The sequence below is a fragment of the Panicum hallii genome, chromosome 1 (genome assembly GCF_002211085.1).
Source record: "Panicum hallii strain FIL2 chromosome 1, PHallii_v3.1, whole genome shotgun sequence".
NCBI classification, from domain to species: Eukaryota; Viridiplantae; Streptophyta; class Magnoliopsida; order Poales; family Poaceae; genus Panicum; species Panicum hallii.
In genome coordinates, this window is record NC_038042.1 from 57731954 (window position 1) to 57758061 (window position 26108).

The following is a 26108-nucleotide window of genomic DNA, read 5'->3' on the forward strand; positions in this document are numbered from 1 at the left end:
TTTACGAATTTCATTACGTAGCAAACCCTGGTAAATAGGTAAATAGGGTCAGATCCACCTTTACATTCGTCATTCGCTAGTTGAAAATAAAACTAAGCTGGCACCATTTTGTTTCCATCTCCAAATCCTACATGTCTTCGCTCATTTACCTTAACAGGTCTGAAAATGTATAGCTTATTACCTTATTATAAATATAATGTTATGTCACATACTCCGTTCGCTACCTGCATATCCATAAGCCATGAAGCTATGATAATAAAAGGAAACTCTATCCAGGATGTGATATATTAACTTTGAATGCTAGTTTTTTTAGGCTCAAGCATGATCAACCGATATTTGTAGGCTGACACTTTTCGGAGGAGCATATGCTAGTTCCTTTGCCACTTTCAGAGGAGCATATGCAGATTCCATTTAAACCCCTTTTCTCTATAGAGGGTGTATAACTCTCCTCCTACTTTATTTGCCTTTCAATTTGGAAACAATCATCTATCTTACGGTTGGAATCTCCTGTATTCTCCTTTTCTTCTCGTGTCGTGTGTGCACCTAACCATATGCGTTCCTTTGGCACACTGGCTTTTCCTAGCTGTTTGTCATGTGTAACGGGTGGCAGACGAGAATGTGGCCGGTACCCAAAGCAACGCAGCTAACGCGCTTTCCACTCGGTTTATTCCAGTATGTGCCTCGTGGCGTCAAGCGCACAGTTGGTCGCTGCTGTAGAACGTAGTAATCGCAGCCCTCCATCCGCCAACGGCCAGTTACCGCCCACGCTAGATGGCTAGATGCCATGCTGGCCCGGACTCGCTGGGGCCCACCCGTCATGTGGGCGCGCGGAGACGCAGCGGCACGTGCGCGCCGTCGCGGTCGCGGCCACGGTATCCATTCCGTCCCGGCCTGCCGGGGCCACGAAAGGGGGCCCTCCGTTGTCTGGCCTTCCTTCTGATAGCCCGGCCCAAACGGCAGCTGCAAGTGACCTCCAGTCCTGCACGTATGCGCCCGTGTTGCTCTCGTGCAGACGATGCTTTCCTTTACCCCGGCTGGTTGTTGTCAACCTGTCCCGTAGAACTGGTGCCAGAATGTGGTTCGCACCCATGCCACGCATGATGCCGTGCTGCCTCGCTTTATTCGGTGCCCGGCCGGTGGCGTCAGGTGCACGGTTGGCGGCAGGACTCGAGCCACCAACGACCCAGGCCGGCTCCGGGGCCCACCTGTCATGCAAGCGAGCGGCCTTGCCGGCGCATAAATGTGACCTCCCGCGGCGCGGAGGGGATCAGGGGAGACGGCAGCGCCCACGTGCGGGCCGCGGTGGCGTGGGCCAGCCCGACACGCTGCCGCGGCGGCCGGCATCGCTCGTTGGAGCTTGGAAGCATGGAAGAGAAGGAAGGGGGTGTGGGGTCGGTCCCCTTGTTAGTTGTTTGAATTGATGACGATGGGTCAGGGCTGCTTGGCTCCATTAAGGAACTGGACCGTTGGACGGGCGGGCGGAGAACGCGAAGCCCCGCTCCGACCGGAGTCATCAGACAGGCGGGGGCGACGTTTTTCTTCTCCTTCGAGAACTGGGCCAACAAAACTTGTTCTCCGTAATCTAGAACATTGACGCCCCCGTTATTACCTCCACTAGAAGGGCAGCACTGGGCATCAGTGAATTTCTCTCCATCTCGTCCGGCCTTGAATTCACCACGAAAGCAAAGGATGACAAGTTGTGGACGCAGATGGAGTCGAACAACGAAACTTCAAGCCAGGTGGAACGTAGCCGCTAGAATCACTTGGTCAGCAAACATTTGTCGCATGTGCCCTACACGCGCGACGAAAGCTTTAACAAAATGGAAAAGGAAAAAAAAAAAGAGGAGGTACGCTTGCCTTTTACTGGGCCTCATCAGGCCCAGTTATTTGACTTCCTCGTTTCTCTCCCCACGGAGCCAGTCCAATAAAGACAGCCCATGGGCTATACCCCAGTTACATCTATACCGGCTCCACAGTTTTCTTTTTTTAATATAAGACGGCTCGACATTGACCCGACTTTAAAACCCCCTGAACCCCCGACACGTTCAAGACGAAACCCAAGCAAACTACAACATCTCCCGATCTCCCTCCAATCGCCGTCGCGCCTCCTAGCCCTAACGCACGCGCGCAGCGGAACGCATCCCGTCACGAGCCGAGCAGAAGCGGCCATGGCAGCCGTGGCGATGCACAAGCAGCAGCACCACCACCACCACACGGAACGGTGGGCCGATCTCCTGGACGACGACGGCGGCGACCTCGACCTCGGCATGCTCCTCCCGCCGCCGGTCGTCGTCGGGCCCGACGCCAAAGGCATCAAGACGGTGACCGAGTACAGGATCGACGGCGAGGGCAACAAGGTCAAGGTCACCACCACCAAGCGCGTCCGCACGGTGCGCCGCTCCAGGAGCGCCATCGAGCGACGCTCCTGGCCAAAGTTCGGCGATGCCGCCAGGGAGGCCGCCGGCTCGCGGCTTACCATGGCCTGCACGGAGGAGATACTCTTCGACCGCACACGCGCCACAGGTCGTCGCTGTTCTATACTTTTTTTCCTTCCAACTGATTCTGCATTGTCGGTTCATTTGTTTCGGTTCGTATGTTCCGTTGTAGACACAATCGACCTGGGTCAGAATTTGGGGTGTTCTGACAATTTTCTTCAAGATAGAATCGAGATTGCTGTAGGTGCTGGTAGAATCGACATGATAGGATCGACGTGTTTCATGATAGGATTGAGATTGGTGTTCCATCTTACCTGCTCTTGGGGTCTATACAGTAAGTCAGACGTAGATTTTCAATTTTTCCGCTGAACGTGTTTAGTTGGTTTGACTGCTGCGTAGGACCAATAGATCTCTAGATACTGCAAGGAGGTATACCATAGAAGGTTTGTGATTTAAATTGTAAGCAATGGTAGGGTTGAATCAGATAACAAACTCAGTCTTTAATTTATTTGTCTGCACTTTTGAATTTGCAATATTAAAAAAAAGAAGCATAGATGCATTTGCTGATCTGTAAGTTGTAAGCTGGTTGGATTTCCTAAATGAATATGTGGCACTTGCACTTAAAGAAAAGTTTTTTTTAATGGGTGTCAGCATGTTAGGACTTAGTTACTTTTGATTAATAACCGACAGACGAAGGATATCAATTATCAACACTCTGCATCTTAAGAGAATAGACATCTTATTCAGCCATTGCTAATTTTCTATGGTAGTGGTGCCGGCAGCATGAATATTCTCAAAACAGCTGACGGGGTATATAGAATCTTTTTTTTTTGAAAGGACGGCAATAGTTTTGCCGTGAAATTTTATTAGAAGAAAAGGTGTATATAGAATCTTGCTCATAATGTTTTCAGCGTATGAATTTGGTTGTTCTGGAGTCTCTTGATTTTGCCAGTTTTGCTCAAGTATTGTTATCTTCATGCATGTCTTTGTGCTTACCTGCTAACTGTTCTCTTTGTTGCAGGAAGCAAAGACAAGGAGCTATCTACTAAAGTTGATTCACTGGTTAAGGCGAATGATAAGGGTGGAGGTCTTCTCATGGTTTGCAGAACCTGTGGGAAGAAGGGTGACCACTGGACCTCAAAGTGCCCCTACAAGGACCTTGCTCCACAACAGGGTGAAAGTTCTGCCGACAGGCCTCCAAGCTCAGACGGCTCTGCATCACAAGGTGGACGTGGTGCCGGTGTGGCTGGAGCGTATGTTCCTGTATTCAGGAGGTCAGGTGCTGATAAGAGCGGAGCAGATGTGATGAGGCGGAGGAACGATGAGAACTCGATCCGCGTGACCAACCTCTCGGAGGACGCCCGCGACCCTGACCTCGCAGAGCTGTTCGGCCAGTTTGGCCCTCTCAACCGTGTCTACGTTGCATTAGATCGGGCGACTGGGGCAAGCAGGGGGTTTGGCTTCGTCAACTTTGTTCACAGGGAGGACGGCGAGAGGGCTATCAAGAATCTCAATGGTTACGGCTACGATAACCTCATCCTATGCGTCGATTGGGCAGCACCAAGGCCCAACTAGTTCTTGCTACATCTGCTTAATATAATTGCATGTTTAAACCAACTATTAATGTATGATTACTATCTTAAAATAGTACGTGTGTTTGGACGAGAATACTTCACTCGCTGCTGTTTGCTGTCTGCTAATCTTGCAAATTTCAATTTAGGAGGATTTGTTTGAGTTCTGATTCTGAATGTCGTTGTCTTTGTATAACTTCAGATCAGTTTGCTGCGCGCCTCCGTTCTCCAAAGTGTGCATGTCAGTTACTCAGTAAGCATCAAGATGTTTCATACAAATCCATGCTTTTGAATCTTGGCGTCATCTGCAATAGTGTCAATATGTCAAGTAAAGTGCTGGGCAACTTAACCATGAACAAGTGCAAAGTTCTGAAGACATTTCACTCTGAGTCTTTGACCACATCAACTGTAAACATGCAGCATGTAAGATGAGCAAGCATCAAAACTAAGACAACATAGTGTCAGATGATATGCCAGCTTGGTCCTTGCTATTCAAACCGGCAAACCATTGATTTTTTTTTCTTCCCTTTTCTCTCAAGCAGAAAGAAAAAAAATAGTAATGCAACTAAAAACAAACGGAGATATCGCCATTCTCAAATCCGAATTCTATGTGTCACGCCTGTACTCTACCTCTCAGGCTCTCGCAGGCCAATGAAAATCACTTTCACTCATCGAAGTGTGAAGCGTGGTGGATGCACATGAACCACTTGCCATCAACCTTCTCGAACACATTGGTAGCCACCTGCTTCCCCCAGCTGCTGCTCCCCTTGGTCCTGATCAGCTCTAGGCAGGTGACGTAGCCAACGTCGCCTCTCACATGGACCTCCACGTCCTGCAGGTCGATCTGCAGCGGGAACTCGTAGTCGGCGTCGCAGACCATCTCCCAGCTCTGCATCACCATCTCGTACCCGGAGATCCTCCCCGCCGACGGGTGCACCACGTAGACGTGGTCGCCCTTGGCCCAGGCCTGGTGCATCGCCACGAGGTCGCCGTTCTTGAACGCCGTGTAGAACCGCGTGTTCGCCGCGAGGACCGCGGACCTGCCGTCCTCCTGGAGCACACGGAGCTCGTCCCGCAGCGCCACGGCGCGAGCGTAGTCCTCCTCCTGTATCGCCGTCTCGAGCTCACGTCGCAAGGATTCTTCGTCCGGGGTGCCGGCAGCGGCGCTCTCCGTGCTTGGACGCCCTTCGGCTTCGCCGCTCTTGACGTGAGCAGCTGTGAGCCTCATGGCTTGGTGCAGACAGGTGCATGTCGTTTGGAGCCCTGCACTGTTGACCGAGCAAACGTTACAGCCTGCTCAGCTCAGCAAAAGTTCTATAAAAAAGAGTGATGTGACTGTATATGCCAAAGAGGAAGACGGCACGAAATACTATATAAGATTGTGCAAAAGAGCTGAAATAAGCACAATTTTAGTTGATTCAGAGTTCTCAGGTCAACAACCTCAGAAGAGCATGCCTGTCACAGAGACTTCAAATGCATCGAACAAATTGGAAACAGCTCCGTTAGTTTGCTTAAACATCATACAACTATTCAGGTGAAGAAAGGCAAGTATGTCTAGCATTTCCTGATTATGACGATGTGATTTGGGGAAAGAACTTGAACCCTTAACCTCAAGCATAAGAATGTTCAGCCAAGCGCCAGAGATTAAATTTAGTAAATCCCATGTCCCAAATTTGCCCCTAAACCCCCTGATTCAGAAACGCTGGAAGCTAGCAGAACCAAAAATTGCTCAATTACTGCACGAGTACTCGCCTCCCTGCAGATTAACATGAAACGAAGCTTAGAGAAGGGGTCTCACAAGCGCTTAGCTCTAACGCGGAAGCAGCTCCTGGTTGCGTAAGCAGAGGTGGCCGGAATCACAGGCCGCCACGAAGCCCTCGCTGGAGAGGCCGCCGCCGCCGCCGCCATTGCCGTGGAAGGATATGGTCGTGCACTCGTGCTCGTGCTATGGGAACAGTGAATGCAGAACGGGTAAGGTTTCTTGTTTCCTCTGTTTCCGTACCCCTTCGTTTTTGGGCCTTTCGGACAACTAGTAGTTGGGCCGGGCCGAACTACAGCTGACCTTTTCGATAGGATCGGAGCGCTTCTTCTCCTCATGTGGGGGGTTTGAGTTCGGGATACGACTCTGAAACGAATGTTAACTGTTAAACTCTATGTTGGATTTCTTTTAAAAAACCCCTCTATGTTGGATGAAACACTTCGAGAAAACAGTTGCACATGTTTATATATGACAGAGTAAGGACAAGAAACGCAACCAACCAGGAGTTTGCCCAAAATCTGGAAGCTTTCCCATCTTGAAGTCCCTCGCTTCTTGCTCCAGTGGAAAATCTTCCTCAATTGGATCAAATATTCCTAAGATTCTTCTAGATGAGTGCTGCCTCATATTGGATCTGTTTAATAGCCATGCCATGGTCAAACAAGACGCCAGAGGACTTTAGAGAGCTAGACATTTTTCTATTTGCCTGACACTTCATCAAAGAGATTCTAAACTTTGTTTCTACACTTACAAGCATATACAAAAGGAGGTTCCACTGTGTTGATGAAACATTCTTTAGATGGCCAAGTTCTTTCAGTACCAAAAGATCACATAGCCATAGTTCAAAATACTAATATAACTGAACTGTTGCTATTACTATTAGTCAACAGTCACCTTCTACTTCCTGATGGCAATTGTATTTTTGGATCCAATAGTATGACCCCCCGACCAGAGCCACCAGAGCTCGAAGCAGTAAAGAATTTATGTCATCAACTGTCTATACAAGTACGGACATGAATTAAACTTATTCACTTGTCAACTTACCAGGACTTCCAGGACTAACACTATGCCATCTGTGAAATCCATCGGATGAGTTCTGTTTCCATCTCATATTCTCCTTCAGGCTGCAAATTCAATCAATTATCAGGACAAAAAGACAATGACAATGATGATCGGCTCTTTAGGAAAAAGGGTGTTACTCCAATTTTTGAGAAAAATAAAATAATCTAGAATAACCTGAGGTGGAAATTCATGAGGCGGTGAGTTCCGGCTGTTGTTCTTGTGATGAACTGATGATGATGGCTGCCTGCTTTAATTAGAAACTCGCTTTAATTACCACCTCATAATGATTATTTCTCGGCTCTACTATTTTAACATGTTAAATTCTAATAAAAAACCTTCATTGCTTCCATATAGCACCATAGGTTAAATCATGTGCTTGACACCTTGTTGAGGTACTTATTGAATAGGGGATGGGGCATCATATTATTGTTGTTGCTGAGGAGGGTGTTCCTGCCTAGGTGGTGAAGAAACCAGGGTACTTGTGACCTGTTAGGGTGTTCATCAGGAGTGATATTGATTGTGATCTCATCATCTGATTTGTCAAATATGTATACAAAGCATTTTTACAAAAATATATTTTTACTGGAGATGAATTAAGAAAAAGAAGCATACAACAACAATGATAAAAGAGTAGTAAATTAAAATAAATATGTTTTTTATGGATCAATGGAGGGGGAGAGAATCCCCCACCTGAAATTCCATTCATTAGCGCTGAGCCAGCCCGGGGCTGATAGATAAATATGTAGCTTTAATTTACCTCTCAGAACGATTGAACACATCAGTTTCTGCAAGCTCAGACTCAAAATTACTAACCAGGGTGATATTCACTGCCTCAGCTGAGAAAATTTCCTAGGGTTAGAAAGTATTATCCCTTGAGCAAACATAGAGTGGACCATAAGAGCAGAAAGACCAACCTTGGTGAGGATGGTCAGCACGAGAGAAGCCATCAGCATCCCAAATCATCCAATTGCTGCATAGGCATCATAGATTTCAGTCAGAAGGGTGGAGACAATCAGGTCAATGTCAGAAAATATTGTGTTCATGTGGTAATTATTATACTGTACGCAAATGACCATTTTTCTGAAATGCCCAAGTAACAAGGATGCCATTCCCCGGAACATGGCAGCACCAGCCTCTGAGAAAATCATGGGCTGTTCCACCTCCATATTCATATTTTTCTCTGGCAGTGTTACTGCTTCGTACCTGCACGAAGTTCCACTGTCAGGTAGGTTGCCACATTACCTCCTTTATTTTCTTTGATGTAAACCATATTAGTTTCTTACATTTAGCAAAGAAACATTTTCCCCTATATCCAGTTCATATCCGTTTTCCATACTATTTACAGAACGAGAGAAACTGAGATCTTTTGGCCATTAAAGAGTCATTAACAATAAGGTCAAATTATCAATTTTAACCAAGAAAGGTGTTATACCAGGAAAAGATAACATTAGCTCTCGAACAAACTTGCATGGGATATACTACAGCCATAATGGACTGGGAAATGGTACTGCTGAAAGAATTAATCATGATAGTAGATGTTTAGCTTCAGTTCTCAAAGGCGATGGAAGCCCTATTATATGCAAATTATATATATTTTAGGTTATTGGATCGATCTAAAAAGTTAATAAAATGAACTAGAATGTCATTTTGTGTAAATAATTTAGGAGGAGAAATGAACTAGAGTGGCATGCTATCGTAATCCTCCACACGCGACCAGATCTGGCTTTTGCGGTTGGATTTGCGAGTCGTTTCATGGAGAGACCGACTGAAGAGCACATGAAGGCGGTGAAGCGCATCCTCCGCTACGTCAACGGCACGCTCGACTACGGTCTACGCTACGAGAAGTCGACCGAAACAACTCGGTTGACTCGCTATAGCGACAGCGACCATGCCGTCGACGGCGACAACAGCAAGAGCACCAATGGCAACCTCTTCTATCTTGGAAAGTGTCCGGTGAGTTGGCAATCACTCAAGCAACGAGTGGTGGCTCTGTCATCAGGCGAGGCAAAGTACGTGGCAGCTACCGCAGCAGCAACCCAAGTAGTCTGGCTTGCGCGACTACTCGGTGAACTCATGGGAAGGAAGGCCGAGTGCGTGGAACTCATGATGGACAGCAAGTCGGCACTGGCGCTAAGTAAGAATCCCGTCTTCCATGAGCGGAGCAAGCACATCGAATTGAGGTACCACTTTATTCACGACTGCATTGAGAAAAGACTCATCGACGCAGACTACATCAACACCAAGGACCAGCTCGCTGACATCCTGACGAAGGTATTCAGGCGAGTAAAGTTTCAAGAGCTGCAATCCAGAATTGGGATGGTCCAAGTACCCTCAAACAAGGCACACACGACTTAAAGGGAAGAATTGTTGGGGTTTTAACCCTCGTGTAGGCAGGATCTAGATCAAATCCTCTAGTCTTAGGCTAATCATAATGGGGGGTTTCATATCTCTGTTTCCAAAGAATGTCACATCAGCTCGGGGGATGAATGAAATACTATGCCTCAATGGAGAGTTTCATTTCACTGTTTTTAAAGCTAACCAGTGTAATTATATGTTAGTTGATCTATTGGCGCACGGGATTCTCCATGAAACAACGGCGGTCACAGTGATCGTTTCACATCATTTCCAACGTCTTGGAAACGAGCTAGCAGAGTGTCGTGGGAATGAAACTGATTACTTCTCTTCTCATTAAATCAGTACCACATCATCAAAAATGCTGATGTGTCATGATAATTAATGCTATGAAACCCCTATTGTGATTAGGCTTAGGTAGCTGCACACTTCATTTACTGCTTGCATGCAGCCCATGCACCAAAGCAACTTTTGGTTGGAAGTTGCGCTGGGTGTTGTACTCAGAGTCCCTTTACTGTAACCTATCCCTTTAACACCTCTATTTAAATGCAAGTACACAGCAGTTATCGGCGTCCAGTCAGAACCCTAGAGCAGTAAAGCTGAAAGGTATGAATATATTTATTTTCTCTTAGAGCAGGCAAACTCGATAATTATACCTGACAAACCACTCGATATTCTAACAGCCCCTAACTCCAATCCGTTGTTTTCCTCCTGCATCCTCCGCCGCCGTGGTTTGGAACCCGACGAATGGTGCCCAAGCCACGTGCGGATCGCCCCCTCTTGCTCCGGCGAGCTGCTGCTCGCCATCATCGAACGATTTTATTTTTATTTTTTTGATCGAAGCATACCTGTATTGATGTTAAGGATACCAAACACAGACCCGTACAAATACAGGTACATCCGACAAGGATACAGATAGCAGGTGTTTTGCAGATAGGCCCCTAACAAACAACAACATTACATTTAAGTCTCCAGGACCTTCCGCACCTCCATTCCTCCGGAACCGGAATCCGCCGGCCGCCGCTGTTAGCCACCGGAATCCATCGCCTTGTGGCGATGGGGTTCCTCCTGATCATCATCGAACGATTTGGTGAGTCGTGGACGCGAGTCGCGAGGGCGGTCAGGCTTGATAGCGCTGGTTTCAGGTGACGGAATAAAATGAATAAAATATATCGCCGAAGCGATATAATTGGGCCTTTCTGGAGTCTCAGTTGGGCCGATTTGGTAGCCTAGAAGGGCTGCTTGGGTTGGCTTCTATTGGGCTCAACAGCAAGAAAATCACACAGAAGAGGCCCACCTACCCAATCGATCAAATATCCGTCAGCATTTCCTTCAAAAAAAATCTGTCAGCGTCACAGCAAGGCTCCAGAATTTCGATAATAAAATAAAATACCCTAAAAACCATTTCATCAATAATAAAAAAACAATTATTATGTGTTCCACCAATTTTATTTCTCGTACAGTGGTTCCTAGATCTGAACATCTCGAAGAAGCTAGCTGTGGGTGGGAGTGACCACTGACCAGCAACGAAGCTGCTCGCCCCAGCTCGCAAAACACTAACCTCTGAACAGTAAGCTGTTGTGGCGTGCCATTCTCCTTGGCCCTGTCGCCGTAGGCACATCTCTGACGCCGCCGCTGCCACCACAGTCTACGGGGCGGCATGGGGCTTGCAGGTGGAGTTGTTGTTGTTTTGCTTACCGATGGCATTGGCCGCATGGCAGGCAGGCACTGAAAGCGGGGAGGACCGTGGAGTGGTAAATTCAGAAAGCTGCCACGCGGCATCAGTGGCGCGGACTTTCACGCGCGCGGGCGACCGGCGCCACTCAAAGTCTGAAACGAAATGAAAGAATGGGAGCGGATTCAGGCCAGCAGCAGCTTCTTTCTCCCTCGTCGTCGTCGATTCCAACGGGTTGTAGCTCTGCTAAAGCTGAGAGATAGTTCAGCGCTTTATCTGCAGCACCCCGCTCCCCCCCCCCCCCCCCCCCCCAACTGGCGTGGGCAGCAAAGGTAAGGTAGTTACGTGCTTAACGTGCTCCTCGTTTGTCCTCTGGCCCTTATCCCTAAACATGCAGCAGTTTTGTCCTTGGCGTCTAGCTCTCGATCCGCTTTGTTGCTACCATCTGTGGCCTTTGTCGAGAGGGATAGCTGCCCTCTCCTCCATCTCCTTGTCGCAAGCAGGCTGCACCTACTGCAGAAAGGAAGGAGATAAGCTTCAGAGTTTATATTATTTACAGGATTAGTCATAAATTAATAAGTTACTACGGGTGCCACTACCATCTTTAGTTTTATATCTGAAGTTCTGAACTAGTAAAGGATAAGCTTAGCTCATTCTTCTCCGATTCAGAACAGGATTAGCACTTAACATGTAGCATCAGTAGACTCTAATTAAACTATGTGCAGGAGCTTTCATTCAGATTGTATTTCTGTCTACATGTTTTTTTTCAAAACCAGTAGATGAGTAGAACGATTAGTGATAATCTCATACAGATATGTGCAGTGTGTTGCTAGTAAGTATACCACATGCATGGATGGGCCAGCTGAGAACTTTTGTATATTAATGCATGTCCTTCCTTTCAGAGAGGCTGTACTGTACTGTACGTAGCAGAGAGTGGTTATAACGAAACTTACAGCGCGCGTTTTGTCCTCTGGCCCTTATCCCTAAACATGCAGCCATTTTGTCCGTGTCAGCTACCGGCGCGGCGCTTAACCACTCTGCGTTTACGACCTGCAAAAGGGCGGGAATTCTTCAGCGCGGCGACAAACCATCATTCCCTCTATTCCCTTCCATTTCAACACACGAGATGTACCCTACATACGTCCTGCTGAATGCTGCATGCATGCATGATGGGATACTACTGTGGAATTTTGAGCATTTCTAGGAGCGGATAGCTTATGTGCTTGTGTACGAGCTAGCATATTATTCAAATGGCCACAGCAGCAGCAGTAGTTTGGATCTTGGATCCTCTCCTCTTTCTCTCAGTCTCTCTCTCCCTCTGTCGAAAAAAGGGCATTGAGAAAACAAGTTGCAGCCGCCAAAATAAGGGGGAGGTACTTACTGCATTATTGGCAAGGTTCAGTGAAGTTTTTTTTTGGATGACAGGAGTCAGTAAACAAAGCTACATCAGCTGTCACAATTAGAAGCTATAGCATCGCTCCTAGGGTGTTGGGAACTCTCAGTTAAAAAAAAAGAATTCTGATGTCAGTGTTAGCAGCAGTAACAGTCCATCATTATGCGATGATAATCCACACATTCTGAGAGCTCTCTCTCTACCGGGTTATCCGAGAAAACTAGGAAGAGTATTAGCACATTATACAACTCGGGCGATCGATCCATGCAGATGCAGTATCATCGCTGCCTCCAAAGCCGAGATCGATCAAGAAAAATAGACGAGCGAGCACAGCAGAAATCCCCCATGAAAAGGCGCTAGATCATGCATGCATAGTAAACTATATATCCAAGACGGGAGACGCGACGGCATGGTCCGTACAGCGACGGAGCCGGACCGGAGGAGGTGGGGTGAATCTTTGGAGGCCACTCGCTCGCTCCCGACCAATCGGATCCGTGCGTACCGCGTCGGGTTAAGATAGATTACGGCGCGGGATTAGTTACGGCGTTGGCGTGCGCCTGCGGTAACTTTCGCTTTTCATCAACCCTCGCGTCATCCCTTTGCCTTTTGGTTGGCGGATAAAGCGGCGCCTCGGCTGCTCGGCTCGGCCTCGGCTGCTGGCTGGTGGCACTGGCAGCAGTGTGCGCAGTTCGGCCGGCCGGCCGGCGAGACCCGCTTGCGCTGCGGCGCGTGGCGGCGGCTTTGGCACGGCAACTGCAGCTGCAACTGCTTGCCTTCTTCCGGGACGTTGCCGGCCGGCGCGGCCTCCCGAGGTGCGCGTCGCGTACGCGGAGGCTGCCCTTTTTTGACCGGGACTTCCGTCGCCTGCGCGCTCGCGCGTACTCCGACCAGGATGGGCTACGATACAAGAAGCTGTATCTGCGTATTGCTGCTAGCAGCCTGTTAGTATACTGCTGCAGCTGTGTATCTGTACTTGGTACTAGGGACATAATGTGCAGTGGAGACAGCACTGCGTGCATGGGGTACACTGACTACAGTACAGCAGAGGTTTAGCATTGGTAGGGCCATCATGCATGCATACCCAAAGGCCAAAGTGTTTACCCATTCATGCACGCTAGTTAACAGGGTCGAGGTGCATTATGATTAAATAATGACGACTGCCAATTAATCACACTTCACTCTGGTTGATAAAAGTTTAGCCTGCTTGCATTACCTAGTGAACGTACAATGCGCATGAGCATGTTGGATGCCATGCCACATGAGTAGTAAAGTAGTATGCTGTAAATTAAATGCTATCGTTAGAGCACTTAGTTTTTCAAATTCAGGTGCATGCAGCAGCAAGCATGATCGATCCTCTACCGAATAATTGTTCAGCGGATGTGAATCGATCATATATGGTTCGAAGTGAATCCATGTCCTCGGTGAAATAATAGAAGCAAAATGAGAAACATGAGCTACTCTAGCTAGCTTCTAGATCCCGTCTCCAACTTAATAATGATTGCTAGTTCTCCACCGAAACAAAAAGTGATTGCTGAAACTTTACATGAATGTACCAATGTACACCGTTCATGCTTGATCATATTTTGATGACCAGCGAAGAAAGAAGAAAGACGTCAGGGTTGGGCTATGCGCTTCAGTTGCCGTCGACCGCCACCGGCATAGGGAACACCTCGCCGCCCTTCCTCCGGCCGCCGCTGCCTTCCACCGTCGCTCCGTCGACGTCGTTGGTGCTCAAGCTTCGCTTGAACTGCCGTAGGCTAGGGCACAGCACCTCGCCCGCCCACGCATCCAGGGGCGTGGCCGTCGTCCGCACCGCACCGGCGGAGGCTAGCCTGGCCAGCAAGCCGTCATCGATGTGAACGGATGGCCACCCGCCGCCCGTGATGTCTCCCGACTTCGCCGGCACCAAGTCGGAGAAGCTCCGCTTCAGAGGCTCCAAGTTGACCGGCTTGAACACGACCACTCCGTCCACGGCTTTGATGAGCTCGGACACATTCGATGGCGCCGGGCACCTGGCCGGAGCGGGATGGCCGTAGTCCTGATCGTGCTCCACGGTGAGGTCACTGGACGAGTTCCGTGATCCCTCACCGCCGCTGTCATCTATGGCGTTGATATGGTCATCGGACATGGACAAGTTCAAGTCCAGGGGGAGCGGCTCGCGCGCGGAGTCTTTGCGTGCCCTTGTGCGCCGCCGGTCTTCTTCTCCTTCAAGCTCCTGCTCCGGCCTGCGCTTCCCGGTCCTGTGCTCCGGGTTCCATGGCAGGTCTGGAAGTGGCACAGCTTCTTGAGAGTTCCTCAAGTGATCCGGCGACGGCGAGGACCATTGCGACATCACGACGAAGATGTTGCTGCCGAGGGCGACGTCGCGGCCGTGCGAGTCCGCGAGCCGGCCGGACTCGATCGCGCGTATGATCGACCCGTGCACGACGTTGTCGGCGTGGTCGACGCCATCGAGCACGACGACGCGGAACGGGTTCGCCCGTATCGCCTCGGCCACGCGATCCAGCGCCGTCCGGCCACGGCACGACACGACGGACTCGCCGTCGTCGCCAGCTGGCGGGCATCCGAGACGCACGGTGACGGCGCCCGTGCCGAAGACGGACTTGGAGAGCGCCTCGGCCATGTTCCTCTTCCCGACCACGTCCGGCCCGGCAAAGACGACCCACGCGTCGGCCTTGGCCCCCGCGCCCCGCCGCTTGCCTTCACCGGACTTGGCCTTGGCGATCGCACTGGCAACAGCGGCGGCAGCCTCGGGCTGCCATCTGACCGCCTCCGTGAGCCGTCTCACGAGCACCTTGTCGTCCGTCTCACACGCCGGCCTCGCCGCCGCCAGGCCAAGCGCAAGATCCGTGTCCACCGTACCCCTAGGCTGCACCAATGGCCGTACCGGCGGCGGCGGCGTCTGAACGTTGCCAAGAATACTAGCCCCGTTCCACTCCGAGCAAGTGACCAGCGGTGGCCGCCCGTGCGAGTGCAGCTGCGCGCACCGGTCGCGCCACCGTCGTCGCAGCTCGTCAGCCTCCCGTGCCTTCTCCTGCAAAGCGACAGATTCCACGTGTCAGACCGTTGCCACTAGGACATACTAGGAGTTGAGACGTGTATGACGTGGACACGACGTGCAACTGGGGGAAAAAAAACTTCCCACCTGCGCGCGGTCGACCGGGCGTGCGCTGCTCGGCGTCCCGATCTGCAACCACTGCGACATCGGCTGCTCGGCGTGACAGGGAGCGCGCTCGGCCGAAGCCATCTCGGCGCGCTCGCGCTCGTAGCCATCGACACAGGCGTTGCAAAGGCTCGGCGCCCGTGGCATTGTGGCCGTCATCGCCGTTGACAGCACCTCGACCGAGCTGCTGAGGATGCCCCTGTTAGCTCCGACACTGTCGTCACATCAGGAAAACAGACATAGGATTCAATGATCAACTGTTCTGTCAGATTCAATGATCAACTGTTCCGTCAGATTCATGAGAATAAAAGATGAGACAGCTGATGCAGTCATGGGGGCAGAAGCGAACCTTGGCGAGAGCCCGAGCGGCGGCGGTGGCGGCGGAGGCCTCGGCGTGATGGGCACGGCCTGGAGATCCCACTCGCTCTCCAGCGCCGGGTGATACACCTGGCATTTCAGGTACGTGGCGCAGGTCGCCGTGCCGATCACCCAGACGCGGTGCTCGCCTTCGCCGGACTGATTCAGAACCCTGGCCATCTCGGCCACAGCGGCTCGCGCGGAGTCGAGCACCACGTCCCTCCTCTTGTCTTGCTCGGCCTGATGAGCCGCGCACCTTTCCTCGACGAGCCACTGCAGGTTGCCGAGGTTGACCACGACGCCGGCGCTGCTCGATGCCGATCTCACCACCTCGCCGAGCTCCTTGATCTTGGCGATGAGTTCCGCCCTGTCCATGTCGACCAAGTCGCCCAACTCTTTCGGGAAGGAGATGACGCGCGCGTTGCGAAGGCGCTGCCTCTGTATGAGCGTGACCACCTCTTGCACCACGGCGTCCACGTCCACCGTGTCGCCGACGAGCACCGGGTTGCGCTTCTTGCCCCTCTTGAGCACCTCCACCACTTTCGCCACCTCCTCCTCCCGGTGGGAAGCCTGCCGTTGCATCACCCGGGCGTTGACGTACACGCCGGAGTCGGGGGCCGCCGGATCGGAGAAGGACCTGAGCATGGCCGCCTTGACGGCCGTGCTGGAGAAGGAGGCCTCGCGCATGACGCGCGCCACGGACGGGTCGTCGAGGATGGCGAGCACGAGGTGCGGCACGCCGACGCGGTGGTCGTCGGCCTCGACGCCGCCGCTGCCGATGCGCCGGTGGTGCGCGTAGGCGCGCTTGAGCGCGGCCGCGAGCGCGTTGGAGAGCGGCGGCGCGGCCGCGTGGAAGGCGCCGCCGTCGTGGTGCTGGAGCTCCGTGGAGGTGGGAAGGCGGTCGAGGGCGACGGAGAAGCAGAGGTCGAGCGCGCGGCACCGGAGCGGGTGCGGGGACGCGAGGCCCGCGACGCAGGCGTCGCGGAGCAGCGGCGCCGGGCCGGAGAGCAGCGCGGCCGCCGCGTGGAGCGGCGTGGTGTGCGCGTGGCGGCGCCTGGACGCGTCCGCCGCTGCGCGGGAGAGCACGGCCGCGGCGTCGGGTGTCAGCGGCGGCGCGGCCGACGGCAGCGTGGCGACGGCGGGGGCAGCCGCGTAGGCTCTCATGCCTGTGGTGGTCGCCGTCCGCCGCTGCGGTCAGTCACCGGCGTGCGCTTGCGGTTGCGGTTGCGGTTGCGGTGGTGTTATAGGTTTAGCTGCGTGCGGTGCGGGAGGTGTAGGTGGTGTTTGCTGGGGGTTAGTTTGGTTTGGAGATGTGATTGAGCTCCGAGACTTGGAGTGGTGGTAAGTGGTAAACAAGCGAAGCGTGCGTGCAGCTGAAAACGAGGCCGGGACAGAGAGGAGATAATTTAGTTTAACGTGCAGGCATGTGTACGTGCTTCTGGCAGAGTGGGCCCGACGCATCAAGCGAGCAAGGGAGCTATTCAGGTTGGGCCCTTGGAAAATTGAGAGCTCGGATGTACGTTGCGCTTGCGCATGCAGAGGATGTTCACTGTCATTTCACTTTGGATTTTCATCCATGCTCCGTGCCCGGGGGCAGATCGACGTGTCACGTGTCCTCGATCGATGGAGGTCAGGACAGTCGATAACAACCACGCAGATGCATGGATCGATCGGTAGCCGGTGTGCACGGAGTATGGTTCGCTGTCATGCATGCACGCACGCACACGCCGACGCGATGATCCGTACCAAGAGGGGGAACGCCTAGCTCGTCCGCCCGATCGCTCGCATACGGGCGGCCGCTACCCTCCCAAGGCGCAACCCAACAAGCCGCAAAAGGGGAGCGTGCCGGCCGGGGCCACCGTGGGTGGTGGTGCACACTTGGAGTCGTCATCGTGCAAAAAGGAAAAGGGGGCCGTGCCTGCGCGCGCACGGAGCAGGTCGCTGCCCAGCTGAGGTCGCACGACGTACTGCGCCCAGCCCCGGCCCGCCCGAGATCCAGCCCCTATCTCCTTGTCCGCCTGCTCCGCGCCGAATCACCCGGCCGCCCCGCGCGGCATCATAGTATCATGAGTGCGGCGATGACGCCCCGGCCGGCCCCTCTCGGTCTCTTCTCTTCTTCCCCACCGCATGCATGCACATACTCCTGGCTGGGAAAGGCATGCATGTAAGCAGTGGCAATAGGGGCTCGTGGCTTTGCTAGCTCGATCCTCTCTCCATCTCCATCTCCTTTTCGCCGAGCTAAGTGTTACACTGCTACTGCAGCTGGGTGTGTTTGTTGGGAACAGTTGAAAGATGTTTGTCTCGATTCTTTTTATGGATCGGGAGAAACTGATCGATATATCTGCTACTTTGCATTGGTGGAAATGGGGCCAATACTACTTTGGAATGTAAAATTCAGGCCAATACTAAACAGCTACCATGAACTGGCCGGGCTGGGGTCTCGCAAAAGAATGGATTGGACTGGGCGTGGATTTGGGCTGAGTAAGGTTGGACTTGGGCATGAGCGAGTTCGGGTCGTCAGGCCCCAGCCCATGTCCAATGGAGGCATGGAGCTTGCAGTATCATGTACTCGACAATACTGCGTCTTTCAGGTAGGAATGATGCGAGCTATCCTGTCACATAATTCAAATTTTTCCCCTCTTGTTCTTTTCCTTTTGACAGGCTACTACACGGCGTGTCTCTGTGCGTGCGTAATTATTGAGGAAAGGTGAAAAGTGAGCCAATCGAGCATGCATGATTCCTGTAAGCGCCAATAACATAAAGTGCGCTTGCAGCGTGGTTTATACACGCATAATTTCACTAGCCCCCTTTTTTCTCTTGGTTCATGTCTTTTTAAGAAGTGGCCTTTTTCCCCGGCGCCCCTCAGTCTTTCAGTGGACGGCACTTTGGTGGTGAATCATGCCCATTCATTCATTCATGCCATGAGATGCAAGCAAAGTTGCTGCTTGCTTTATCTCCTTCCTTCCCTTCTCTCCTCACATTTCCTCCCTCAGCCGCCGATGCGTGTGTATGTGTGTGTGTGTGTGAGAGAGAGAGAGATACCGAGAAAGATAGATAGCCATCCTGCGATGTGCCTGCTTTCCGGTTGCTTAAGTTACCGTGCATCTCTGCGCAACTCAAAGTAGAGCATGATGAGGAATAATGGCCTGCCTGCTGCCTGCCCGTGTGTCAATCCTTAGCTTGAAGAAACAAAGTTGTTGGTGCAAAGTAAAAGCGTGAATCGCATCCGGGCCATCATAGTCCACGCACCCACCCACAACACCTAAATAAAGGTTGCACCTTTTAACCACCATGATTAGCTCTATCAAGACTTTAATCAGGCACAGGCGGTGCTAGCTTTCTCTTTTGTTTATTCTATCTACTAGCTAGTAGTGTGTAGTGATGCATGCAGCTGGGTTAGTACGTTTTAACCATGGATGGATGCATGCCATGAGTGAAACACTCCAGCTCATCAGGCAGCAGCTGGATTGAAAAATTGCATGGCCACCAGTAAAGCTGGCAACCTTTATAATTGATTGCCCATTGAGAGCCTCTCTCTCTCTGAGAGGGAGAGGGAGAGAGAGAGAGAGAGAGAGAGAGAGATGAAATGTGAAGGAAGGAGGAGGTGTGTGTGAAGCAAGGCACCTGGGTGAGGGAAGGTATTGACAAATTAAAGGGCATCATGCTCCCCCCGCCCCACAGCATGGATGGTGAAGGGTGTGGCAAAAAGATGGCATGGCCATGCCCTTTTCGGGTGGAAAAGGAGAAAAGGCCAGGGAGTTTGAGACACCAATGAAAGGAAGAGAAAGGATTAGCCACTTTTGAGGGCAGAAAGATTGCACTACTAAAAGTCATGAGGAAAAGAGCGCTTGTCTTTTGAGATGGGCTGGCTGCCTACCGGAACGCGAAGTGGGATGCACTCTGCAAAGATGCCCGTCTTTGCATAAAGGCGGCACACACGCACGAACTCTTCTTTCTGTTTGCAATTGCTCGCCCGCTCATCTCTACTCTCTCTCTCTCTCTCTCTCTCTCCCTCCCTCCCTCCCTCCCTCCCTCCCTCCCTCCTCTCCTCTCCTCTCCTCTCCTCCCTCTCTCTCCCCTCTCCTCGCCTCTCCTCTCCTCTCCTCGCCTCTCCTCTCTCCTCTCTCCCCCCCTAGCACTAGCAGAGAGAGAGAGAGAAGGGCCTTTTGGTCACTTTGGATTCCTTAAAAACAAATGTGAGGTGCCAATGGAAAGTTGGAGCCCCATAAAGCGGCAAACTCCGGCTTTGTGTGAAAAGTTCCGCAAAGCGAAGCCCTCCACTCCCCGCTTCTTTTGTGCGTGCGGGAATTGTCAAGCTTAACAATCCCCTGCTTTTCCAGCGCCAACACATTCGCTCATTCCTGCTGCGATGCGTACGAATATTGGCAATGTTTCAAGTTTGTGCTACAGCCTCTCCCTCTTTAGACTTCAGTAGTGGTAGTAGTAGTACCGCTTTTCTGTATTGCACTTAAAAGCATGAGGCGCCTTTTTAATCATTCAAGTGCTTGCATGCAGCGAATGATAACAGAAGAGATTCTCCAGGCTCCAGCACCATATAAAGAGGCTGAGAAGAAATATGTGCAAAATGTGCTACCCTGTTAGGTCTTAGTCTTGCAAGGGCCCAGTATGCTTCAGCTCTCGCTACCACCACCCCCCTCCTATCCAGCAAACATACAAGGAAAAGAAGACCAGGCGGCCTTCTAGGAAGCTAGAGGCAGCATCATAACAAGGCCCAGCCCACCCAGTAGCCCACCGACCAATCCCAAACCAGCTAGGCCTGAGAGGAACGGAATCTCGAGGGCTGACTGATCGACTGAAAATAAGCTTATAGATGCATCTAACAGCAACAATCGACAGAGCAGAAACAGCAGCAGCTAAAAGGCACATGATTACATTATTGCAAGCGGCGATGCAGTCTTTAGTAGAATATATATGTATTGTGATCCGGATAATAATCTACAGAAAGCTCAGAAATTCTAGCAAAAATTTTGATCGTGAGCAACGTATCTAACCATTTCGAGTCCCATAAGCAGAGTCGGGCAATAATCTGCACGTGTTGGTATTGGGTTGCCGCTGCTGAAGACTGTGCTAGAAGTATTAGAGCTTAGTAGTTTTCTGCAATCCTTTTTACGGAGGAGTACGTCCCGAGGGCAGCACTGATGATGCCCAATATTATGATGCCAATGCTTGCGATTACCTGAAATTGAGGAATAAGAAACAACCATATATAATGATATGAGCCATCAGGCATGCACATTGCCACCGTAAAGAAAATCAGTACCATCAGAGATCTCCAGTTGAGAGCTTGATGTGTAGAAAAGGAATACTCATTTTGTAATAAACTGCTATTTGGCGGTCATTTACCTGTGAACGAGTCGCTTTATTCTGTACAATCTTCAGGAAGCATATGGCTGGCATTATAACTGCCTGTAACCGTGGAAAGTACACATTTGTTAATCTATCATCAATGCTTCTTACTACTTAGGCGAAGAAGAAAAATAACAATGCAAGGAGTGTATCAGGAAAAAAACTAAACAGGACTGTTGTTCTCGTGAAACAGTTGAAAAGTACGATGTATAGGTAGTTACAAAATGAATTTTAGATATGAAGAACAAGTGCCAATACAGCTCAGTACAGTTATAACCAGTTATTAAATGAAAAAAACGAATGACTTACCACAAGTATACTGAGTAGCGATCCAATGAGCGCCATCACAAGACCTGAAATATGCAACATAGTTCAAAAATGCTGGGTCCAGTCAAGACAGTAACATGAGATGCTTCTTTTATTAATACAGTGCTTGAAGTTGCTTAAGTTGAATAAAGATTAGAATATGCATAAGAAAGCAAAACCAGGCTTGTACTGTACTTGTTAGAAGTATGTATACATTAACCTGATACAAGATACTGAAAATTTTCAGGATAAACAGAAGCAGAGAGAGAGAGGTATTCACAATTTGGAAAACAGCTGCATGCTTACCAAAAAACGGCAGAACAAAGGCAATGCATACAGTTGATGCAACAAGGGCAGTCCTCAGTATAATAGCGCAAGATGTTTCATTCATAAAACCTTCAGGACGCAACTCTTCTAAACCTCGAGCTATTGGGTTTAACAACAAGGCATATCTGGTTGTCATTAAGGATGAAGCAACTCCAGTACTCCACAAAGAGTTGCAACAATCGAAATCAAAATGTTACCCTAGAAAACTGAAATTTAGATGTTTTTATGATAAGGATACTTGGTGAAAGGGTTGATCACCTGAAAACATACAAAAAAATTACTGAGTAATGTCAATAAAATATTATTGGACTTGAGAAAGTAAAGTTAGGTCAAGAGGAGTTGTTACCGTGGTCCATAGTGCAACTTTTGAGGCAACCGAATGCTTTGGAAGATTTAAAGTGATTTGTGACAAAGTATTCTCCCCAAACATGAGAAAGCCAATGACAGCGAAAGAGCCATATATTGCTGTGCAAATTGCAAAACTGCAGAACACCATTACAACCTTTAGTACAGTCATTATTCAACAATAAGCTAAACCGAATCAGAAATCAGTTTGAACATACCATATAAACAGTGCCTTAGGGAACTTAGAGCGATCAGACATCGATTGGTAGATATTTGGAAATACTGAATGCCCAGAGTAGCAAAATCCATAAACACCAATGGCAAAGGGCATGCCAGTCCAGTTTACTACCTTTCCAGTTGAATGGAATCCTATACCATCAGTAGCACCAACTAAACCAACAGACACGAATACCAGAAGAGTTGCAATCACACCACCCGCTGCACATATAATAATTAGTTAAAACCGTGCAAAGTCACTTGAAACCTTTTCTCAATATTCACTAATAATACTGTGCAAAAATAAATAAAACAAAATATGATCAGTGAGACCTGAAAGGTACGAGAGCACTCGAAGATCTTTTAGCCATACTGTTGGCAAGACCAAAATAGCAGTTAACACTCCGAAAAAATGCTTCCCATCAACATGAATCCCAAGCCAATCAAAACTAGCTTTAGGAAAAATTGATGTGAGGTTATCACCCTCCAGAATAATGAATTCCACACAATATGACTGCAGCCAATGCATAACATGACAAAGGGAAAATTTAGACCTGTGATTTGTTTGACAAACAAACAACTAGATAAAAACTATGGAAAATGATATACTTACATATAGCTCAGTATACAAAATAATCTGCATGAAAATAATCATCAGTTAGTTTTTCTTCCCTAGAATTAAAGAAAAAATAAACATCTCCTGCATGAAAAATAAAACAAAAGGGGGACGTGAATTTTCCAAGCCCTGAGGTACCAATGGTTGAATGTAAAATTCATCGCGATATGCACTATGAAAAGGCAGCCATGTTTCAAAAAAAAAATCTCAACAGTTTGCGTAGGTAGATGCTTTTGTCGAACTACAAACATTCATATACAAAAGTTATTAAGGTGGGGCGCAGATTGCTGACAATCAATATAACAGTAAGCCATGCTAAGAAAGTGTACCGATGGAAAAAAAATCAATGGTTGCTTGTAGGTACTGTGACTATGTAACTTTGGTTGGTGCACAGGAATTTCTACATACTCTTGAAAGACAGTCCTACACCTTTTCATCTAAAGATACTAGAACTTACAGATATGAACAAGCGGCCAATTCTTCCAAATGCAGCCTCTCCGATGTCTGGATAACTTGAAATACCATCTTTGCTCTCAAAACAATGTTTCAGAAGAATTCCAGTATAACAGCAAACAGTTGCAAAACATACTAGAACTGCGAGGCCTGTCCATCCAGCTTCATGAATTGTAAATGGAGTGGAAAGAAGGCCAACACCAGCAAGTACATTAATCCCTGCCAAATAAGAATGAGAAATATCAAACATGTTGAATAGTAAGTAATTTGAGCACCTCTGTACTCAAATGATAGTAGTACCATTGAAGACTGTTTGTGTCACATTGCACCCTTGACTAATGTAGAGTTCTCCAGTGTGTTGCAAATGAAATGAGACCCTCTCATCTCTTATTGAACCAAGTGTTTTCGTCGGCAAGTTCTTGACAGAATCTTGCTTTCCATCAGCCTTGTCGGATACTAAAGGCAGCTTCAGATCAGAGCCCAGACCACTACGACCAAGATCAAGGAGAGAGTATTTGCTTGTAGATGGCCCCAAGTAACCGAAGCTCGGGGATGCAGCAATTGTGTAGGTGTCAGTTGTTTCCCTGAAGAACAAAGAGTTTCATTACCACGTTATTTGTACAAAATGATCCACGAATAATCCTGTAGTATAGCTGCTAATGTTCTTCAAAAATGATCAGTTGAACACTTCTTAAGTTTACATTAATCAGTGAGAACTCGACCTGGATTAACAAAGCAAAAATGAGATATACTAGGATCGATTTTTCTTTTAAAAAAATACATAGTCACAAAGTTCTCGATGGATGAGAAAAGTGGCAGAGTACTTGCTAGAGGTTTTTTTACAAGACGGGGATGATCTCCTTTCCTGCGACTGTTGAGTAGGACCAAAAAGTTTGGTAAAGAAATCTAAGCTCCATATGCATCCTCTGTACTGATAGGAGAATCCAACCCAAATATGTCTTCAGCGTCCCCAGGTCCCCACTGTACATGAACGCGCCACGTCTCAGTTTCCACGCCTTCGGAACGGTTCCAGTTATTTTCAGAGCAACACCCCAGGTGTGGATTCTAGGCCATTCAGCATCAGAAATATCCCAGCCAGACACGTCAATGTTCCGAAACAATCGTCCCACATCCCGCCGTCCCAATCACGGACTTGACAGTTCGACCAAGCCCACTAATCAACATAGAATTTTACTAAAAACAGGGAAATCAACGAAGCAGCCCCCACCACCATCAGTCCATCTCCATCACCATTAAGCACAGTACTACTCTAACTAGCACTAAGCAGCATGCTTATAATACTCTAGTAATATTTTCTAAAAAGAATATAATTGCGTCCGTAAGCGGCGATCAAGCAGGGGATTGATTGACAACTGCACACGCACCTGTAGCTCTGCGGCCACTGGCGGGACTGGAAGGAGCGCGGCGAACCGACCCCGTCGCCGTCCCGCTCCTCCTCCTCCTCGTCGTCGTCCTCCCCGCCGTCGCCGCCCTCCTCGTAGTCGTCGCCGTCCTCAAAGCTGCGGCGCGGGCTCTCCTCGATGCCGCCGTCCTCCAGCACCAGCTCATCCTCCTCCTCCTCCTGCTCCTTCCGTGGCTTCTCCTTCTCCGGCGCCATCTTCGCCCGCCGCCCGCCTCTCTCGCGAGTTGCTCGCACTCCTAGCCCGCACGCCTGCTCACAACTGGAAATCGTGGCCGGGTTGGGATTGCGTAGCGGAGGCGGAGAGGTGCGAGGACGGTTCCAGACGAGCGGAGGAGGAGGGGGCGCGGGAGGCTTTTAATGGCCGCGACAGGATTGGAAGGCAAGGGATGGGATCGCGCGTCGCGACAAGGCGGCGGCCAGAGGGGCGCGCGGGGTGCTCGGGCTCTCGGAGCTCGGGACGAGAGGAGGCGGTGGCTTGTTGCGGACGGGGACCCCGGCCGCCCCGAGCCCGGTGTCACTGGCGCGTGGGGCCGCGGGTGCACGTGGCGACACGGGAGATGAGTGTTGGTGGGGTCGCGGCGGTTGCGGCCATTTTGCTCTGCGTGATTGGTTCGGCGGCTCGGCGTACTCCTGTGGCGGTAAACTTGGCAAGTTCGGGAGGAGGTGTGAGCTGGCGCCTGGCGGAGCACGCGTCCGAGTGACCTGCAGGGAGCGGGGCACTCATGGACCGAAACTCATCATGGCACGCGCACGGGCCGGGATTCTACTGGGCTCAAATTCGTTATCTCGACGGATGATGATGGTTGCAATGCGCGAGCCTCTCCTTTTTTATCTTTCTGATTTCTATTCTGCAAAAGTCAACTGCTCCCATCCCTTCCCCGAGAGTTCACCCTGTTCAAACAGGTGTGCAAAATCTGCAGCAGCCGGTGGGCGCGATCTCTTCAAAATGTCTCCCCCGCAGCAGGCAAAAATATCCGAATCGAAAGCCCAGCTAATAATGGACCTCTAAAAAAACGCAATCATGCAGCGGATTTGACGAACGCCTCCAGCAAAACGAATATGGCAGGCGATCGATGGATGGATCCCTGCATCGACCGGCGGCCGACCCGCCCACACATGCCCGGCGAAATAAATGATATCTCTAGGGCGAGGACGGAGCACGGGCATGTGGATCCGCGGCCGCAAGTGCAGGCCCGAGACAAGGGAGCTCCGGCGGCTGGCCTTGTTCCAGTCTCCTCCATGCCCGGGTTTTCTAGCTTATCTCTGACGACCAACCATGAGGCTGCCACTG

At 50.1% G+C, this 26108-nt stretch overlaps 4 protein-coding genes across 4 annotated transcripts; 1 reads left to right on the top strand and 3 right to left on the bottom strand.

Moving 5' to 3' along the window:
- Window positions 1–2064: 2064 nt before the first annotated feature.
- On the top strand, window positions 2065–4010 carry LOC112877934 (eukaryotic translation initiation factor 3 subunit G-like). Its single transcript, XM_025942314.1, has 2 exons — window positions 2065–2523; window positions 3457–4010. The coding sequence occupies exons 1-2, from the start codon at window positions 2169–2171 to the stop codon at window positions 4008–4010; spliced, it is 909 nt and encodes a 302-aa protein (XP_025798099.1). The 5' UTR covers window positions 2065–2168.
- Window positions 4011–4373: 363 nt separating this feature from the next.
- Window positions 4374–5969, bottom strand: LOC112899478. The gene is made up of 2 exons (XM_025967965.1): window positions 5805–5969; window positions 4374–5274 (listed from the first exon to the last, which is right to left on the bottom strand). Exons 1-2 carry the CDS (start codon window positions 5912–5914, stop codon window positions 4671–4673), a joined length of 714 nt encoding a protein of 237 aa, XP_025823750.1. The 5' UTR covers window positions 5915–5969; the 3' UTR covers window positions 4374–4670.
- A 7641-nt stretch (window positions 5970–13610) lies between these two features.
- Window positions 13611–17004, bottom strand: LOC112877454 (protein SMAX1-like). The gene is made up of 3 exons (XM_025941800.1): window positions 15757–17004; window positions 15390–15621; window positions 13611–15278 (listed from the first exon to the last, which is right to left on the bottom strand). Exons 1-3 carry the CDS (start codon window positions 16926–16928, stop codon window positions 13878–13880), a joined length of 2805 nt encoding a protein of 934 aa, XP_025797585.1. The 5' UTR covers window positions 16929–17004; the 3' UTR covers window positions 13611–13877.
- A 3628-nt stretch (window positions 17005–20632) lies between these two features.
- On the bottom strand, window positions 20633–25275 carry LOC112893390 (amino acid transporter AVT1A-like). The gene is made up of 12 exons (XM_025960698.1): window positions 24780–25275; window positions 23695–23978; window positions 23399–23613; window positions 22939–22962; window positions 22659–22839; window positions 22328–22547; window positions 22111–22246; window positions 22003–22022; window positions 21744–21889; window positions 21441–21484; window positions 21129–21191; window positions 20633–20961 (listed from the first exon to the last, which is right to left on the bottom strand). The coding sequence occupies exons 1-12, from the start codon at window positions 25010–25012 to the stop codon at window positions 20869–20871; spliced, it is 1659 nt and encodes a 552-aa protein (XP_025816483.1). The 5' UTR covers window positions 25013–25275; the 3' UTR covers window positions 20633–20868.
- Between the last annotated feature and the right edge of the window lie 833 nt (window positions 25276–26108).

Coding starts and splice junctions, on each gene's coding strand:
- LOC112877934 (XM_025942314.1), top strand. CDS start 2,169: ATGGCAGCCGTGGCGATGCACAAGCAGCAGCACCACCACCACCACACG. Junction 2,524..3,456: donor CGACCGCACACGCGCCACAG/GTCGTCGCTGTT, acceptor TCTTTGTTGCAG/GAAGCAAAGACAAGGAGCTA.
- LOC112899478 (XM_025967965.1), bottom strand. CDS start 5,914: ATGGCGGCGGCGGCGGCGGCCTCTCCAGCGAGGGCTTCGTGGCGGCCT. Junction 5,275..5,804: donor CGCGTTAGAGCTAAGCGCTT/GTGAGACCCCTT, acceptor CTCGGTCAACAG/TGCAGGGCTCCAAACGACAT.
- LOC112877454 (XM_025941800.1), bottom strand. CDS start 16,928: ATGAGAGCCTACGCGGCTGCCCCCGCCGTCGCCACGCTGCCGTCGGCC. Junction 15,622..15,756: donor CCGCTCGGGCTCTCGCCAAG/GTTCGCTTCTGC, acceptor ATGTGACGACAG/TGTCGGAGCTAACAGGGGCA. Junction 15,279..15,389: donor GCCCGGTCGACCGCGCGCAG/GTGGGAAGTTTT, acceptor GTCGCTTTGCAG/GAGAAGGCACGGGAGGCTGA.
- LOC112893390 (XM_025960698.1), bottom strand. CDS start 25,012: ATGGCGCCGGAGAAGGAGAAGCCACGGAAGGAGCAGGAGGAGGAGGAG. Junction 23,614..23,694: donor GACACAAACAGTCTTCAATG/GTACTACTATCA, acceptor CTTATTTGGCAG/GGATTAATGTACTTGCTGGT. Junction 22,548..22,658: donor AGTGCTCTCGTACCTTTCAG/GTCTCACTGATC, acceptor TTATATGTGCAG/CGGGTGGTGTGATTGCAACT.